Source organism: Canis lupus, chromosome 15 (assembly GCF_011100685.1).
Source record: "Canis lupus familiaris isolate Mischka breed German Shepherd chromosome 15, alternate assembly UU_Cfam_GSD_1.0, whole genome shotgun sequence".
Classification (NCBI taxonomy): domain Eukaryota; kingdom Metazoa; phylum Chordata; class Mammalia; order Carnivora; family Canidae; genus Canis; species Canis lupus.
Genome location: NC_049236.1, coordinates 35,478,840 through 35,498,768, shown reverse-complemented (window position 1 = coordinate 35,498,768; position 19,929 = coordinate 35,478,840). Strand labels below are relative to the sequence as shown.

The 19,929-nt window shown below is 34.7% G+C and overlaps 1 protein-coding gene across 4 annotated transcripts in view; it reads right to left on the bottom strand.

The window, feature by feature from the left end:
- The window catches only part of VEZT (vezatin, adherens junctions transmembrane protein), a 67,791-nt gene that overhangs the window by 27,056 nt on the left and 20,806 nt on the right, over positions 1 to 19,929 (bottom strand). For 2 of the 4 annotated variants that reach the window (XM_038558672.1, XM_038558675.1), the window contains exons 2-6: positions 13,617 to 13,751; positions 9,902 to 9,988; positions 8,570 to 8,608; positions 2,720 to 2,895; positions 375 to 650 (exon numbers count right to left, since the gene is read on the bottom strand). In XM_038558672.1, the coding sequence (XP_038414600.1) occupies positions 375 to 650; positions 2,720 to 2,895; positions 8,570 to 8,608; positions 9,902 to 9,988; positions 13,617 to 13,751 (713 nt within the window). The remainder of the gene's footprint in view (positions 1 to 374; positions 651 to 2,719; positions 2,896 to 8,569; positions 8,609 to 9,901; positions 9,989 to 13,616; positions 13,752 to 19,929) is intronic. The other 2 variants (XM_038558673.1, XM_038558674.1) reach the window with 1 other exon arrangement.

Genomic DNA, 19,929 nt, shown 5'->3' with positions numbered 1-19,929 from the left:
CTATTGTTTAAACTGAGGAAAGAGAGCATCTGGCAGAGAGTAAAGGAAACAAAGATTTGTTGGGTAATTTTGCATGCTAGGTCAATGTGAGGCACTCTCTCTACATTATCTCATAAAATAATCACATGATAACACAGAAATAATCATAATTCTCAAAGCTCTTCGGTTTCTCAAAGTAGATAAGCAGAATCACACTACATATTAAATCCAGCATATAATGTATTTATTCCTTCACAGTTAATAGACTTTAGTAAGTGCCTAAGGGGAACCTACTTTTTAAAAAAATGCAACACAGAAATGAAAATAGGTAATAAAATTCTAATTTATGGAGTAGAAAAAGATTATTTTAAAAATAAAATGAAGAATGAACTCACAGTGTAAATCCTCTGGAAATGACTTCAGTTTCTTGAATAAGACGTAAAGCTTTTCTCACAAGGTTAGTAAAAGCTCGGCTATTTGTTGCTGTATCTTCTAAATGGACATGGTATTTTTTTAGAGTTACTTGTAGTTTGGCTGTCCTCCATAATCTCAAAGCTCTTATGATCAGAAAAATAAATAGAATCATTCCCCATACCAGCCAGGAAGATACAATCCACCAAGTAGGAAGCATAATGAGCAAACTAATGAAGGCAAACAACACTGAGACATCCCTACAACAAAGAAACCGAGAAAATGATATTCATCAGACCAGAGAAAGATGTATTACTTTAATCAGTAATTTAGGTTTACTAAAATAGATAAAATGCTAGCTTCTTTGTAAAGTAAAACTTAAAAAACTATGATATTTAAACAAGTAATGTGAAATAGTTAAAAAAAAATCTAGCAACTAAATAATGGTGCTTAGGTATTAAATTCTGAGCTAAGTTTAGGTAATACATGTCTTCTGAAATGACTTTTTTTTTTTTTAAAGATATGGACTCCTCTAACCTAAAAACAAAGTATAGAGTTTAAAATCCAACTTTAAAATTTAAAAGAAAAATAATTTTTACTAATTTTTAATATTAAAATACATTTTAATAAGTCATTATTTAATAAGTCATTATTATTTTTTTAATAAGTCATTATTATGAGTTCTTTTCCCAAGTCAGACACTAATTACTTGCACAGAAACAAATATCTCAAGAAAATATAAGTATTTTTCCAATAGAAATAATATATACTTGAGTAACTGTTTCATTTAAGTCATCTAATTTTAAATAATCACTATCATAAATCTGGAATATACATACTTATAGCAGCCCATAATATGCACAAGCTTTGTACTTTTACACTGCTTTATTTATTGATTGATTTTTAAAAGATTTTATGTATTTATTCATGAGAGACAGAATGAGAGGCAGAGACACAGGCAGAGGGAGAAGCAGGCTCCATGCAGGGAGTCTGATGTGGGACTCGATTCCGTGACTCCAGGATCATACCCTGGGCCAAAGGCAGGCACTAAACTGCTGAGCTACCCAGGGATCCCCTACATTGCTTTAAATTAAGTAAAAATATATATGATTTTTTTTTTCTCTAGGTCAATTAGAAATCTATAGACTAAAATCCATCTTTCAGGCAATGAAGACTTTGGTAAAAAGGTATACAAGAAACAGGTGAATATAGGGAGATGTATCTGAGGATATCTAGAAAAACACTTAAAGATAGTTTAATAATCATTATAAAGAAAGTCACGTGTAAGAATGCTTCCTAATAAATATTTACCTGCCCTAATTTCTTTTGGAATCCTTTAACTTTCAGATGGTACTGATAATATCAAAGCAAAATCTCATCATATACTTTTATGTATTAACAGCAAAATCTAAAAGTATTTACAGGCCTGAAGGCTGCTTAATCACATCATGGCTAAAGGAAACTTGAAAGTTAAAGCTGTAAAATTCTTAAAACCCTGGTTCCTTGTAGCAGCCCCTTGCATTCTTATATTTGTAAAGGATAAGATGCTTTACTTCATCATGATGCTGAGTGCTACAGATTTAGAAGACATACCTTGCTACCTGTTACAGTATGAAACATTTGTCAGCATGACAGGGAAGACATAAATTCAGAACACTGAGGCCAATGTTATGTAACTGCCTGGATAACTTGAATAGTTCAAGCAATGATTTTGTTCACTTAATAAACCCATACTTTAATAGGAAGAAGACATGAACAGTTCTTTATATATAAATCCTTTTTGCTATTCTTTCTAAAATCATGGCCTGGGATTTCTGCATTAGACACAAATACTTCAAGTAGTCAAAAAGTTTTAAGGATTGAATTGTCAGTCTATTCTCTACAGCTTCTTGCCAACAAATCAAGAATTGACTGTTTTACCTCATGTCCCATCCTATTATTGATATTTCTATAATGTGTTTATGATATAATCTATTAACTTTAAAGATATATGAAGAATTGGCTAGGACTGCACGCACACATGTATACAGGTATATGGGTAAGAGAGATTCCTGGGGCAATGTTATGCCTGCTCGTGGGTTATTAAACACAAAACTAATTATACTGAATTAAAATATGTAACAATAGGATTTTTTTCCAGCTTCACTTTAAATAGTATTTATTTTGGAAAGGTACTTAAAAAAAAAAAAAGCCTCTTTGGTATCATTACATTAATTACTATGTTAAAATGTATGGAATGTTTATGTCTTTACAATAGAGAATATGATGATGGATTTCCTCTGCTAATACCATATACATAAGCAAAGGATAGATGATTTCTGGACAGTACCAAATATTAGGGGTTGCCAAGGAGCAAAGCGTTGGAAGGTGTCCATTTTCCTGTTGTTGAGGTTGCCCTGCAGACAGGATACTGGGATCAAGTAGCTCAATCAGTTCCACATCCTCTTGTAACAGAACTTCCTGTTGCAGGATGGTATGTAGTGAGTCGAGTCGGAATCCAATATCCTTGCCATTAAAAAACCGGAAGAGAGGCATTATTACATACATAATTTTGTATTAAAGGCTAAGCTCCTAATATGCTAACAAAATTTAGAGAATTTATTTTCAGTATAGCCTCCAAGAAGAAGATACAACAGTCCAATCAATCTATCTTTAGTATGATGTATGGGATTTTAGTTTCACTGTAAATGTGAAGCAAAGATTGAGATGGATGTTACTGAGCCACCAGATGTGAATTATAAACTTTTAATAAAGAAATGTGAAGTATCTATAGACTAATAAACCTGTCTAGTTAAGCCTAATTAATTAAATTGCTGGAACAGAGCATGGAAACTATAATCCTGTAACATAAGATGCTGTCCCTGGATACTGTAACAATATGGCCAATAAAGTAAGAATTACATCAGCAGGATCCAGACCTAAAAACAGACTTTGGATATTAAAAACACAACATTAAGGAATGTAATGCAAAACGACACTAACATGTGCATAGCACTTTATAGTTTACAAAATGCTTTCACATACACTAGCTCATTTATTCCTTCCTCTTTTTCTTCTATCAAAAAAATTATATATACCAGGAACCATACTTGACACCAAGGGCACAAAAAATGAGCATAACATACAAGTCTCTACTCTTAAAGAATTCACAATTTAATGAAGAGGACTAAAAAGTAAACAGTTACAACATAATGAGCAAAGAGTGCAATAAGGTGTATGCTGGAGTATTACGAAAATGGCACAGAGGAACCAAAACTTGCAATGAAGTTGGAGAAAGGAGAAGAGGTGATGCCTGAGCTCAGTCTTAGAGCATGAACAAGAACTGACCAGATCAAAGAGTTGGAAGAGGGGGATGGGAAGAACAAAAGCCAAGTCATTCCTTTCAGTTTTACATAGAGTGTACATGGTAAAAAGGTGAAAGACGAAGGGTGCCTGGCTGGCTAGGGAGGAGGAGAATCCAACTCTTGATCTTAGGGTTACAAGTTTGAGCCACATGTTCAGTGTAGAGGTTACTTAAATAAATAGCTAAACATAAAAAAAAAAAAAAAAAAAAAAAGGTGAGAGGTAAAGTAGCAATGTTACACAGGTGAACTTCCACAAAAACTCCATGATGTACATTTCCATCCTCCTCTATGTTCTATAGAGGAGAAAACTGAAGCCCAAAGAGAATAAGTAACTTTCCAGAATTCTAATTTCAGATCCTAAATCTTTGGTAATCAGTTATATTTCTCTAAATGGAGTCTGCTGCATGAAAAATACAAAGTTTTATTATGTATTAAATTTAGGAATAGAATGGTCCTATTATAAGATAAAAATAAAGAGAGATCTTTTAATGACAAGGCCTTTAGCTATTAAAGTAAAACTAGGGTTTGAAGGCAATGGATTTGCTCTTCTTAGCCAGTTAATCATTCCCACACAGGAGCCAACCTATCCTGCCTAAGTTGACCATAATGGGGACTTAATAAGAATGCAGTGATCCAAAAAAAAAAAAAGAATGCAGTGATCCATATACCTAACTATCTAACTATGAGTGCATGTCCTCTCAATTGTGTGTTATATATCACTTCTGGAGAAGGAGAAGAAAGAACTTTTTTTTTTTTTTAAGATTTTCATTTATTTTTTGAGAGAGAGAGAGAGAGAGAGAGAGAGAGAATGGCAGGCAGAGCTAGAGGCAGGTTCCCTGCTGAGCAGGGTGCCCGATGCAGGGCTTGATCCCAAGACCTTTGGATCATGACCCGAGCTGAAGGCAGATGCTTAACCGAACTGAGCTATCCAGCGCCCTGAGGAGAATATTTTTAATTAATATTAGTCCTATATGGACATATTTATTGATTTTCTTTCTTTTTTTTTTTTAAAGAAAACTCTCTGCCCAAAGTGGGGCTTGAACTCACAACCTCAAGATCAAGAGTCACATGATCTACTGAGTCTGCCAGGCATCCCTTTATTGATTTTCAATTATCTAAAACAAGAACATCTTCTTGGAATGCTGGTCTTCCTGGTAGGACTTTTTTTTACCATCTACGGACACACCCTGCATGCACCTGTGCAACACATTTCTTTCATCTTTAAACCACTGCCTCTTCTCCTTTCTTTTTTCCCTTCCCTTTCCTTTCTTTTTTTTGTAGTTATCACACAATGTTATATTAATTTCACGTGTACAACACAGTGATTTGACAACTCTATACATTATGCTAAGCTCACCATAAGTGTAGCTACCATCTGTCACCATATAACACTATTATAGTACCAGTGACTAAATTCCCACTGTTGTGCCTTTTCATCCCTGTGACTTATTCATTTTATAATTGGAGGCCTGAAGCTCCCACTCTCCTTCACTCATTTTGCCCATCCTTCTATCCCTCACCCCTCTGGCAACCATGTTTGTTTTCTGTACTTTTGGGTCTATTTCTGCTTTTTTGTTTGTTTTGGTTTTTAGATTCTACATATATGTAAAATCATACAGTATTTGTCTGACTTATTTTATTTAGTATAATACCTTCTAAGTCCATGCATATTGTTGCAAATGGCAAGAATTCATTCTTTCTTTTTTTAAGGCTGAGTAATATTCATTGAATATATCTACCATTCTTCTTTATCCATTCATCTATTGGATACTTAGGTTGATTCCCTATCTTGGCTATTGTAACTAATGCTCCAATAAACATAGGGGTACATTTATCTTTCTGAATCAGTGTTTTTATTTTCTTTGAGTAAATAGTCAAATAGTGGAATTACTAGATTACATGTGTATTTCTAATTTTTTGAGGAGCTTTCATACTGTTTTTCATGGTGGCTACACCAATTTACATTCTCACCAACATTACATGAGGGTTCCTTTTCCCCCACATCCTTGGAACATTTGTTATTTTTTGTCTTTTTGATACTAGCCATTCTGACAGGTGTAAGGTGATACCTCATTGTGGTATTGACTTGCATTTCCTTGATTAAGGATGCTGAGCATCTTTTCATGTGCCTCTTTTCTCTTCTTAGAATCATGATTGATTCTAGGGTCACCTGGGTGGCTTGGTCAGTTAAGTATCTGACTCTTGATTTTGACTCAGGTCATGATCTCAGGGTCATGAGACTGAGCCCAACATTGGGTCCCATGCTCAGCATGGAGTCTGCTTGGGATTCTCTCTCTACCTCCCCCTCTGTTCCTCTTTCAGCTCACTCTCACTCTCTCTCCAAAATAAATAAACCTTAAAAAAATCATGATTCTAACATTAGGAACCAATTATTTGACCCTCCACCCCACTTTCATAAACAGAATAGCACAATTCACTTTATACCACTGTTGGAGAAGGGGTGGAAGGAGGATCACGGCAGCTTTTCAAGTAATCTTTGAAATAAATCTCCACACATTGGCCTTATTATTTGACTTGGATCCCCCCCACAGTAATATTAAAATATTAAGTATTAAAAATTAAATTTTTGCTATAAAAGCTTTAAATTGTACTTTTATGAGACCTCTATGCACCTATATATGGGAAGTTTAAAGAAGCTTCACTAAAGGAAGGCTATAGCTCAGAGATAGGGGGAAAGCTATTAACATAAAAGGGAGCTTTCGCTCTTCATAGCTCCTTGTATAGATATGTTGCTTAATGAGGTACACATTTTCTTTAACATCATCCTTGGCATCAGACCTGTCTGCAAAAGTGGGTTGTTTCCTCAAAACTATTCTGCTCTGAGGCAGTACTAATAGCTCTAGGAATATGTGATTCTAGAATGTGACTCACTACCTAAAATCACCTAAACATACAAATAAACTTGAAAGTGACCAAGACACTCTAAATAACTAAAGCAGTGTTATCTAGTACTAGACTGCCTCTACAAAGGAAGAATTTGGACTATATTCTGATCATAAAATGAAAGATTTATTAAACTGATAAATTTTTTCTTAAGGATAAATTATAAAATTGTATGATACTCTTTAATTATAAAAATGAGAATTGCATTAAAGAGAGAGGCTGTTGCAATACTGCAATCAAAGTAGTGGGGAAATAGATACCTGTTATATTAAGAAACATCTCCTGGGTAGTCTGGGTGGCTCAGCGAGTTAGTACTGCCTTCAGACCAGGGAATGATCCTGGAGACCTGGGATCGAGTCCCACATCAGTCTCCCTGCATGGAGCCTGCTTCTCCCTCTGCCTCTCTTTCTCTCTGTGTCTCTCATGAATAAATAAATAAAATCTTAAAAAAAAAAAAAGAAACACTTCATAATAATCCTATTTGGACTCAGGTCCAAGTCTCAAATAAATGAAGACCTTTAAAAGGTACTAATTCTGATTGACTAAATATTAGTATCATCTGTATGATTGGGTGCTGTATGCTGTGGGGGGGTGTACCACGTGAACTTTGGCTCACCCTCAACAGTATGAGTACCAAGACCTAGTTTGTACGTAGGTTTATATCCTGGTTCCACATCTTAATTCTCTGCTTCCGTTTCCTCATCTGCAAAATGAGCCTAAGAATAGTAGCTACTTCATAGGGTTGTTGTGAGAATTAAGTCAATATTCATAAAATATTAAGTAGTGTACAGTGAGCATTTATGTGGTCAGTACTATGTAAGTGTTGGCTGTTAATGTTGGTAGTACACATAAAATAATTAAAATACAATAAAGAAAAGCACCCACAATACAAAAACCTACAAAACATGGCATGGATAATTATTACTATATTTCTAAAGAAAATAAGGATCCAATAGGCTGAAGTTTGTAGGAAAGGCCTTGAGGAAGAGCTAGGACTACTTAGGAAAAGACTGCAATAAAAGAGGAAAAATGGAAAGAATTCTACCACAATATAATGGCACAAAAACAGACATACAGAATAAGTGGAATAAAAGAAAAAGAAGACTGGGTTGGCTGATGAAAACATGGTGGATAAGGCTGGAAAGGTAGTTCAGGGCTAAATTATGCAGACTTTTTCATGCTGAAGTGATGAACTAGACTCGATTTGATGGGTAACAGGATCTTTTAAGGATCTAAATGGAAAAATGGTATGAGAAGGTAACTCAAAAGATTTCTGCCTGTATAGAATGAAAGGGTATGAGAAGCACAGCTAAAGAAGAGAGAGATTTGTTTTTACCCCTAGAGATAGAGAAGGGAACTATTCATGCATCAATATATTTCAATGATCTTGTATATTTTTAAATATATTGTGCTGTTTCATAAAGCTGATGAAGATCAAATGAGATAACATGTGTGAAAGCACTTTACAGGCTAAAAAGTGCTTAAAAAGTGCAAATACCACTACCATTACAATTGTTATAAAAGAACTTTTTTTTTTTAATCTCTAAGAAGTACTACTTTAATAAAAAGGAACAATGGCAAAAGGTTCAGCTATCATGGAACAACTGCCAGTATTTTTATAAAAGGAAAGAGGGAATGGTTCAGTATCTGTATAGCCAAAAAAATTTAAATATGTCATGGCTGAGAGAAAAGTCAAGCATCTCATGCCAGAAGCCAACAGGGTAATTCCTTGTTCCATTACTAGTAAATGATTTCTTTGGTATGTACTTCTTACAGTTCTCTATAATACAGGCACAAAAGAAATGCATATAGAAGCTGGAGCTTTACAGTGAAATGTGCGGCCAGTGACAAAGAACCAAGAATGAAAAGATCAGGACTATGTAGACTATGATTAAACCACAGAAAAATGTATATGGATCCATATACCTTACCACAGTCTTAGTATCTCTGAAGGATGAGGATGGCTCCACCTGGATAGAGATGATATTCTACGTAGGTGACAAGACACTTCATTGACCTTCTCAACATACCTACAAAGATGAAACCCTGAACAGAGAACTTGCCCATTTGGATTGCTAAAAAAGTAATTTAAGTCAGTCAATACATAATAATACTCAAGCTAGAGAGTGGTATGTTATAATGGAGAGCCTGGGCTTTGAAACAGGAGACCTAAGTTCAAATTCTAACTATAACTTTCTACCTAACCATTCTTGAACAATTCACTTAATAAGTAATCTTAAACCAAACTATCTGAATCTCAGGTTTTCCAACTGGTAAACTGCACTAAACCTTATAGTGTTTGGATTACCAAATCAAAATGTGAAAGCACTTTGTAAACATCTCTTTACAAATGATAATTTACAAGAATGATAATTATCATCATCTTAAGGTCACAGACCAGCAGAGGATCCTGAAATATGCTTTCTTGTAACTTGATTATTCCTTCTGAGAGCCATGAGAACTTCCTAACTTCGATTTTTTTAGCTATACTATCTGGATTTTGCATTGCTTAGGATGTACAAAGTTGAAGCACTCCCCCTTGAGGGTCAGAGGTCAAACTCCAGATCTATTACAGTAGAGAGTAAGGAAAAAAGGAAAAAAAAAAACAAGTCTCCCAGGAAAACAAAGACTCTCAATGGCCACAAATCCAAGTCTTTGGAAAATTCTGTGATTAGTAGTCTCAGGAAACTAAATTTTACATATGAAGTTGTCAGAAAATGATAAATTAATGATAAATAAATTAGAGGGGAACCACTTTGATTTTGTCCAAACTTTGTAATCACAGACTGTGGGATAAGGAAAAGACGGGCTCCTAACGAAATGGGAGAAGATCTCACTAATAGATATATTCCTTTCCCTATTGAGAGGAATACTTGTCAATGGAGAAAGATAGCAGCAGGAAATTAATAATCTAACAAATAAGGTATTAATAACTACCAGAATATTCTATTCTAAATAGCTAATAGCCTCTTGAAAAAACTATGAAATAATACTAATAAATCCAAATTCAAAGATCCACAACTACTGAAGAAATTCTTGGTGTTTTTTTTTTCTTTTTTCTTTTTTTTTAGGTGACACCAACAAACTTTATTAACACTTAATAAGGCGGGTAGTCTTCCTTCAGAGATTTTATTCTCCTTTCAGAATTTCTATTTAGAATCAATCACTGCCCAAATCAGTAGCAAAACATTCTGATTCACTAGATTCTGTCACTAATAAACCGGAGCTCAGAAAACTGACAAAGAAGTAGAGCAAACACTTACCAACTTGTGAAGTAAGTCATCTTTCTTATTGTACTGAGAAAAAATCCAACTTTTGATGGTTTCAGCCACTTTTAACAGGATGCCTTGCTGAAGGAGATGAATGACATAGTATAGGATTTATTAAACATATCCAAACAGCAGAAAAACTTCAAATAACTTACTTCTAATCAATCAGAATTTTTATTAGAAAAAGGGAGAAAAGAAATCATCTAGGTTATATCGTTTGTCACTATGTCTCAGGCTTCTTAATAGTTCCTACATTTACTTGCACATCAGAATCACCTAGAGATTTCAGTTAGAAATATAACTCTTGGGTCCCCAGACTAAAGGTTCAGACTCAGTAAGTTTGAAATGAGACCTGAAAGTAGATTTTTTAAAGAACACTCAGAAGTTATCCTGATGCAGCCCATTTACCTTGAATATCTCAAAATGATGACAGTATGTATTTCAAAATGAAAACCAAACGATGCACCCAGTTCTCAAATACCAAGAACATTTCATTCCACAATGCTATCTATGGCAGAAAGATATTTTAATCAATTTTAGAAAAAGTATCTCGTACTGAGTAAAAGTTATATTTTTAGTCAGCCAAAAATTCAATTTACCTTAATGTTAATAGCCATTTCCTGTATATGCTAGTAAATGAAGTTTTCGTTTGTTGAGTGATTACTATATCCCTGGTATAGAAAAAGGGTCATAGGAACAAAGATGACTATACTTAACTGCTGTTTTTAAGAACTTAGTATAGAAGACATGGTATAAATAATTACAAACCAATTTAAGGTTTGAGAAAATGTAGGAAAAGAGGTCAAGAGGTGCTAACACTGAAGCTATGCCCTAACAGATGAGCAGGAATTTAACAAAGGAGGAAGGAAAATTCTGGGTAAGAGAACAGGATGAATAAAGGGGACAGCCATGGAAGCACATGTCATGGGCATGGTGGCATAAACTGGGACAGGCTAAGACCCAAAGGAAGAAGGGAATAGTCATGATCACTGAGAGAGGTTTTAAAGGGCTTTGGTCTTACATGCCCTAATAGTTTAGACTTTATCCTGTAGGCTGTGAGGAGCTATCAAAGATTTTTTTAAAAAATATTTTATTTATTTATTCATGAGATACACACACACACAGAGGGGCAGAGACACAGGCAGAGGGAGAAGCAGGCTCCATGCAGGGAGCCAGATGTGGGACTCGATCTCAGGACCCCAGGATCACGCCCTGGGCCGAAGGCAGGTGCTAAACCACTGAGCCACCCAGGGATCCCCTATCAAAGATTTTTAAGCAAGGAAATGAAACAATAAAAATCAGCATTTAAGAAAAATAACTGGCTACAGTGCAGAGGCAGTACTGGCAGGAAATGACTGTAGCCAAGAAGCATGATTAGGAGAATATTTAATAGTCCAGCTAAATACTGACAAAGGCCTTAAGTAGGATAGCAAAAAAATGGTAAAGGATAAGGGTTGGATTTTCAAGACATAAGAAGTTCACTTGATATATCATTTAGAGACCAAATTAATGTGGGAGTAATAGGAAATCTTAAGTTAACTGAAAGAGTGGTAATTTGGGAACCTGGGAAGAATATTTTGTTTGTTTTACATATATGAATCTGTTTCCTGGAGCACAGTCTAGGTGAAAATGTTTAACAAACATCTAGCTTTCAGTGAAGACAGAGAACACACATAAGTGGTCAATGAGGGCAAGAAAGAAGAGGAGATCACTCAGAAAAACTGACCAAGCAGAGAAGAGGCCTGATGCTAAAACTTTATGGAAGGAACATTTATGAATAATCACAGGAAAACTAGAAAAAATATACAGAGAATGAATATTCATAGTGAGAATACCAGTAAGAGTACATCATGATAACATTAAAAAGTAAAAGTTAAAAAAGAGTGATTAAGGCTAATAAGTTTTATCACGATCTCATATTATACAAAAAATTTGCTTTCCAAAGAAAATAACTGGTACTTCACTGCTTGAACAGAACTTTGGGGGCAATTCTAAAAATATATCCCTTGAGAAGGAACTAAATAATGCAATAAATCTTTCTAAAATTTAGCTGTCCCAGATTTAGAAAAACTCCATTTTAGAAAAATATAGCTCATACAGTTGAAATATGTAATAGGAACACTAAAGGAACTTTCTAGATGTGGTAATTTTGAAAACATTCTCTGGGTATTTTTTAATTTCTGAGGACTAGCAAATTTAAACTCTCATTTTAGTTAGTTATAAATTAATAACACTTCTATATGTAAAAATACCTATCATAAATGAAAAGGATTAAATACCTGTAAAGCCCAAGTTTGAACAACAACAACAAAAAAGGCCAATGCCCATATCCTGCCTAAGACTATCCCATGGTCCATTCTTGTCTTCTGTTGCCAAGTAATCTCAAATCCAAGTTTTAATCTATAAATAACCTATTAGCTATATCCTTTGGTTTTGCTTTCAAAACACTTCCCAGGAACAATCATATTTGAAAGGGGCAGAGAGAAGAAAGAGAAAGAGTTTAAGTCCAGAGGACTAGCAAACTGGTTCTGATCCATGTGAGCTCTAACTCTCTAAATCCTACCCTGGAAGCATCAGTCAAAAAAACATTTCTCTGGTATTTTTTCTTCTCTTGCAAATGGCCCCCCAGCCTGGTTACCTCACATTTTAGAGGTTTTTCTAAGAACAGGAGAAAAAAGACTTCCTTCTCTATTACCACAGAGTAACTAATTGAAAACTTTAAAAAGCCTCCTCCCAAAAATAATGATGTCTTATAATAAAACACTGATTAAACTAGAATGTTCAAGAAATGAGGTAATCTGGTTTATTTTTTCTATTAAATTAGAATTCCTTTCGTTAAAACTGAAATGTACTAGAATATTTTTTAATTTTATTAAGTATGGCTAATAGAACATAAATGAATCTAGTAAATGAATTTTATAGAACATAATTGGAGATTCTTCCCGTATCTCAGCCTTACAATTTTATACATCAACTGAGATATTTATTACATAAAAGGATTCTGTGGAGTTATAAAGGGTATCACAAATTGAGGTAAATATACCCACTCCATCACATATCCTTGCTTACGAAATATGTTATCAATCTGCTTTCTTACAACTTGTGCTCTCTTTTAAAAAATAATACATAAAGAAAGAATTCCAATTAATACAAAAGTCCTAACGGTTGAGTTCTCTTTAAGGTTTTAGTATATTTTTCTGGTTTCCTTCCAAACAACTTCAATATTTTAAAGAAATGATATATTTTAATCCTCAACCACTTTAATTTCCATTCATTATAGAAATTATTGAGATAGTCCAAAACAGTAAGGAGTTATATTTATCTAAACAGTTTTGTACTTATGAAATAAAAAATAAAGTCTTACCAGTGTTGGGGAAGACATGGAGGTGCTTTTAAGATGTTTTTTTTTTGTTTGTTTGTTTCTTTGCAAGGATAAGGGCAAAGGCAGTTTAAATAATCAGTGAGGTGAAGAATAAAAGATTAATCATAGGGATGGGACGTTGCGCGGCTCAGAGGTTGAGCATCTGCCTTTGGTTCAGGGCGTGATCCCAGGGTCCAGGGATTGAGTCCAGCATTGGGTTCCCTGTGAGAAGCCTGCTTCTCTCTCTGCCTATGGTTCTGCCTCTTTCTCTGTGTCTTTCATGAATAAATAAATAAAATCTTTAAAAAAAAAACAGATTAATCATAGAGATTGAATGTGCTTTCTTACCTTTGGCAGGGCTCTTGCAGGAAGCTTTTGTTGTCCCTCTGTCACTGTGCTTTTTTCTGGTTTTGGTGACAGAGGAGAACATATTTCAAAGTCTGTGTGTCCCAGATCCTGTAAGTACTGGTAAAGTGGAGAATTCTGAAAGAGACGTATAAAATAAAGCAAACTTCAAGATGATTACTATGTCAAAAGTTTTAGAGGACAAGTTCAATACCAGACTTCACTATCATGACCAGTATGCCCAAATTCTTTAAAGCTTCATCTATTAAAAAGTGAATTGTCTGTCACAATGCCATCTAACATTTTTTAAACAATCTACAAACAATTCAACAGAGGGACCCAAAAAAGGAAAAACTCTAAACACAGATTTTTCTGAGTGGGTACCAGCAAGAAAAAATGAATTTAGGAATATAAATAGATTTGTTAAGCAATTTCTTTGCCCAAATATTTGTAGTATTAGAGAAGATGGCTTCAAAATAGCCATGTCCTTGTTATAGATAGCTCCTAAGAGGACCTACAGTGAAAAGACGGGATTACTTGAAGCCAAGAATTAAGCAATGATTATATTACATTAATTATAATTTTATCATACCATCAGTCATTAATTCATTCAAGCACAAATATGTATTATCTACCACATGCTCAACACTGTAAACAAACTTAAAACTCCAAGAAGTTACCCAAAATAAGCTGTTTCTTAAATACAACCATATGGCAAACAGAGACTCTGTGACTAATAAAAGCAGTAGAACATGGTGGCTAAGAACAAAAACTCTGGAGCCAGACTATAGGTTCAAATCCTAACTATGCTTCTTACTGGCTATCTTATGACAGTTTATAATCCTGTGTTTCAGCTGTCTCATCCTAAAATAGGAATAATAATAATAATACCTAGTTCATACAGTTCTTATAAGGACTAAATAAATACAAAGCACTTAGAACAGTACCTGGCCCATAGTAATCACTCAATTTATACTTCAACTTTATATAAGCCAGGTGGTAAGGGCACAGGTTTGGAACAGACCAGACCAAACAAAAAAACAAAAACAAAAAACTTCAATTCCATCAGATACATCAGTATCTGTTGGATGAAAAAATCTATGGGACAATTTTCTGGATAAAAATCAAGGTTTAATTTTAACTTTCAGTCTTCTCTAAAAGCACAAAGTTGGTGATATGTTTAAAAATAAACCTTGACTCCATTCAACAAAAATATTTAATACTTTAAAAAAGACCTTATGTTAGGTAATAGAGATACAGTAACAACCACCACCAAAACAGCAACACAACTAACACAGTACCATATGGCAAAGGCTTACCTAAGCATTCTACTTGCATCATTTCATTTAAGGTTCACAACAAATTCTAAAAAGTATGATCATCATTTCTATCATTATTATTGCTAATTTCCATTGCGTAGAAGATGAAACAGATTCACTGAGATACAGAAAGCAGGATAGGTCTGACTCCAAAGCCAATACTCTGTAATATTATACTACACCATCTAAAATAACAAATAGTTCCTCCTGCATCTAAAGAGGAAGACAGGGAAACTTCCTTATGGTTTAGTATAGAAACATCAAGCAAATCAATAATTACGGGATTGTATCAGATGCTATGGAAACAAAGGGGAGGCAGTTAAATTTAGAGTGATATTTCTAGGGACTATATCCCTGAGTTTGGGAAAATGAGGAATAGTGGGAATTTGCTTGTACTGGTAGCAATTTGCGGGGTATCAATTCCAGAAAATGAAAGACAAGTAAAACGCCTCCTTTTTAAAGTGATGTTTAATGCTCTTTTGAGAAAAATATGCAAAAAATGATAATAAAAGAAGGAATATGTTTCTTATCTCTCTACAAGACAAATCTCTGGTAGCATAAATGGTTAATCTTTATATCACCCATAATGTATCTTCAAATATTGCCTTGAATTACTCAAGTATTTCTAAAATGAGTTGTGAACTCCACCCTGCTGTCTCCAGAGTGGCAAAAGCACAAGAATGCTTGTTCGGCTGGGCTGACCTTTTGAAAAGTTTACATACTTAGAAAAAAAAAAAAAAACCCAAACTTGTTTTTAAGGCAGTAGAACCCTTTCTTCAAGTGAACTCCTATGGGGAAGAACAATAAATAAGATGGATCAAAGTGGAGTTACTCTAATTCTAGGGTTGCCAAAGTTTTTCTGTAAAAGGCCACACAGTAAATATTTCACACTTTACAGGCTATATGGTCTCTATTGTAACTAATCAATCCTGCTGCTGTAGTGTAAAAGTAGCCACAACAATACATAAACCAATGAGTGTAATTATGCTCCAATAAAACTTTATTTATGGAAATACTGAACTTCTTATAATTTCCATGTGTCACAAAATACCATTCTTTTGATATTTTCCCAAACTACTTAAAAATGTAAAGTCCACCAGTAACAGAAAAATAGGTGGGGAAGGGAGAACAAATCTGGCCCAACAGCTAGTTTGCTGACTCCTGTTCTAACTAAATGCTCAGTAGTTATCCTGAGGCATACTCTTGATTGCCACTTGTTCTTTGGCAGGAGGCTTGTGGGGTAGGGATGGGGCCAAACTTCTTTTCATTCAAATTCTAATACCTTTCTTGCTACACACTTAGCTGATGCTGTGTCAGCACTGAACCCAAAGTCCCTTCCTTTTCCAGTTTATGTCACAGCTCACAAAATAACAAAACTGGATTACTTGTAACATAGTTCTACAAGATTAAACAGAAGAGAAACAATGAATACTGTGTTCCCTGTGTGTGTGTGTGTATACACACACACACACACACACACATACTGCACATCCACTACGAGCATACATATGCATATTCAGTTGGGAACACCATAAACTGAACACCTGTTATAACACACTTTGCAAAAACAGCAGCATTAATCATTTACCTTGACTAATACCAATAATGTCCAACTGTATAATTCTGTTAGTACCTTATTCTGCCTTTTCTACAAATGTGAAATTTTTCATTACCTTTTTGGTTGGTTTCACAACGTTCTTGTCAAAGGTGTGAAATCCATCTATTTGAGCCTATGCAACAATGAATGATGCTTTAGTAGTTCTGGTTTCTTCCCCATCTCTAGTGATAGAATTCATCACTTTCACCCTAGAAAGCACTGTTTTACATTTGTGGAAAATTCGGGCTTGCCAAGGCTATCACTGTGCCTTGTTTCATGGCTTTATATAACTAAGTATTTGACAAAATTTCAGAGTAGATAATCTTTGGAGACTAGGGATGAAAGTATTGCATGCAGGTCCAGGGCAGCCCGGGTGGCTCGGCGGTTTGGCGCTGCCTTCAGCCCAGGGCCTGATCCTGGAGACCTGGGATTGAGTCCCATGTTGGGCTCCCTGCATGGAGCCTGCTTCTCCCTCTGCTTGTGTCTCTGCCTCTCTCTCTCTCTGTGTCTCTCATGAATAAATAATTAAAATCTTTTTTTTTTTTTTTTAAAGAAAGTATTGCAGGTCCAACAGAATGTAACTCCAATCACTAGTGTATTTCATATTTGCACTTTCCTCTTTTGGACTGCTACTACAAATCATACCACTTTCTAACACATATAAACTCAGACTGTATGAACTCTAAAGCTCTTATTCATTACGTTTATGATAGTATTCTGAGTTGTAGCATTTATTTTACTGTTTTATTTCTATTTTTATGCTTCAATCACTTTTGTGCCAAAATAAAATTTAAAATTTAGTCAATGACAACAATAACACATAAATGAAAAACAAAGATCCTGTGGTTAATGAACTGAACATGAGCCAAGATGAAACTGACCAAAGTAGACCTTGTAGCACATGAGCAATTTTTAAGAAGGCAAAGGGATTTTTGGTAACATTATTATTTTATTAATTAAAAAAATGTTTGGGGGCTAACACTACACTTTTTTTCTGAAGTTGCCAAATAACCTGTGTACTCTGGCAGATCTCGGAAAACCACATCATTACTAGTGGTTCGCAGATTTTTTTGGTCTCAAAACCTGTTTAAGGTTTTAAAAATTATTGAGAGCTCCAAAGAGTTTTTGTGGATGTCTAACAACATTTATCATATTGGAAATGAAAACTAAAATTAAAATGTTTATTAACTTAAAAATAACAATAAACTCATTACAATATTAATGTAATACAATTTTAATGAAAAAAATCCAAAATGAAAAAAATGTATTGACCAAAGTGGACTGTTTTACTTTTTTTGCAAATCTTATTATCTGGCTTAATAGGAGATAGCTGGATTCTTATACGCTTCTTCATTCAATGTGTTGCAGTTTATTGTTCTGGATGAAGTATATAAAGAAAATCAAGCCTTAAACAGGTAAGCAGTTGAAGGAGCCTGGGTAGCTCAGTGGGTTAAGCATCTGACTCTTGCTATCAGCTCAGGTCTTGATCTCAGGGTGGTGAGTTTAAGCCCCATATTGGGCTTTAAGCCCAGCATGGAGCCAACTTAAAACAAACAAGTAAATAAATATTGTTGGAAAGGGAGTATTTTAATAGTCTTTTCTGATAACTGCATTAACAAAAATAGCTATAACAAAACTCAAGTGATAGTTTTGAAAAAGTTAATTTTAATGTGGAACGTGAAACCATATTGATGAGCTTTTCATACACTGTACATGAATGAGAGTAAAAAAACAAATGTGTTGTATTAAAACGTGATTGCCCAAAATAAAATAATGTATTTCTTCTTTTCAGCAAGATGAAGCTCCACATTACAAGAGCCCTAACCACTGTATTTACAGATTTGGGGTTATTAGGTTTATAAACAAATACACTGAAATCTCTATGTCTCATATAGTGAATATTATTCTAGGCTGATGGTTAGCCTCAGAAAGAGAATATTTTTTGGAGGGTAAGGCAGAGTAGGTGATGATAGGTAATTTTCTATTATAACTTTTTTCCTTGGTTCAAGCAAAATAGAACCACAAATGTTTCAGTTAAGTTATTTTCTTGAAGAGAAATTATTAGCACTGGACTCAGACTATAATTCTGTAGTATTGGAGAATGTTATTGTTGCCAAAAGAAATATGAGAAACCTCAGACACAGCATGTGGGAGCTTCTCCTCAGGAAATCCTTGTGGTTCACTATTCCTGTAAATTTTAGCTGACAGAAAACACACATCACAGAACCAGAAAGAATTTTGCTAAATGAAAGACGGCCAAGAGTCTTTGGTTGTGCTGAGATTTTTCTGATGGCTGAAACATATTTTTGTAAGAAAAATAAACAAAAATAGACAGGAAACCCCAACATTTTTGCTGAACAAGCACTTCAAGAAAATGACTCAGTTAAATTCGAGACTACCTGCATATCATGCCCACCTACCCATTAAAGATATCAGATCCCCTTTAATACAGTTTGCTTTTAGCCTGATTTGTGGTGCATTCTATAGAAGTGCCAGTGCCATTCTTGCTGGCTTCCATTTAAAAAGGAAGATAAATTGGTGCTGAAATTGAGATGATGGGTAAATACTTCATTATGTGCTCTTGTAAACTGATTGATTGATTAATTGATTGATTGATTTTTGAGAGAGAGAGCTAGCAAGCGCGAGCAGTGCACATGTGCTGGTGGCAGGGGTGGGGGGTGGGGGGAAGAGACTCCACACACACTCCATGTTAGCACAGAGCCTAACATGGGGCTGAATCCAGAACTCTGAGGTCATAACCTAAGCCAAAATCAAGAATCGGACACTTAACTAACTGAGCCACGCAGGTGCCCCCCTTCTAAACTGCTTTAAACCCTTATAGAGAGAATAAATTGTAACCTTCCAGGTTCTAGGCCAGAGAGGGAATAAGCAACATACCAACATGGCAGCATTAGGCAACTCGTTCAATAATAAATACTAACTGAACATCTATGTGCCAGGCACAAGGAAGAAAACAGAACAAAACAGGTGAGGTCCTTGCTAAAAAGTTTCATTATATGATACTTCTGATAGGATTATTGCTTTTAACTATCAAGGAAAATAGTGAGTATTCTGATACTTTCCAGGTAGGCTGCTATGTTTCAGGAAAATCCTCTCTTGGTCCCAGTTTCCTTAAGTACAAAATAAGGATTCTTTGGGTTTCTTAAACTTGTTCAAGTGGTGAAACGAAACTCATGATGTTCCCTGAGAAACAAAATAAAAAAGTGGTATGCTAAAAAATTCTAATTTTGTGCTAAATCAAATGCCATCTTATCCTACACAATCAGCCAGTGCCAGAATACAAAAATTCTACATATCAAATTACCCAGTTTCCTCAACAAATGAGCAATATAATAAAGGTGGAAGAAGTAGAGAAAACTGCTATAAAGGCCAATGGGGC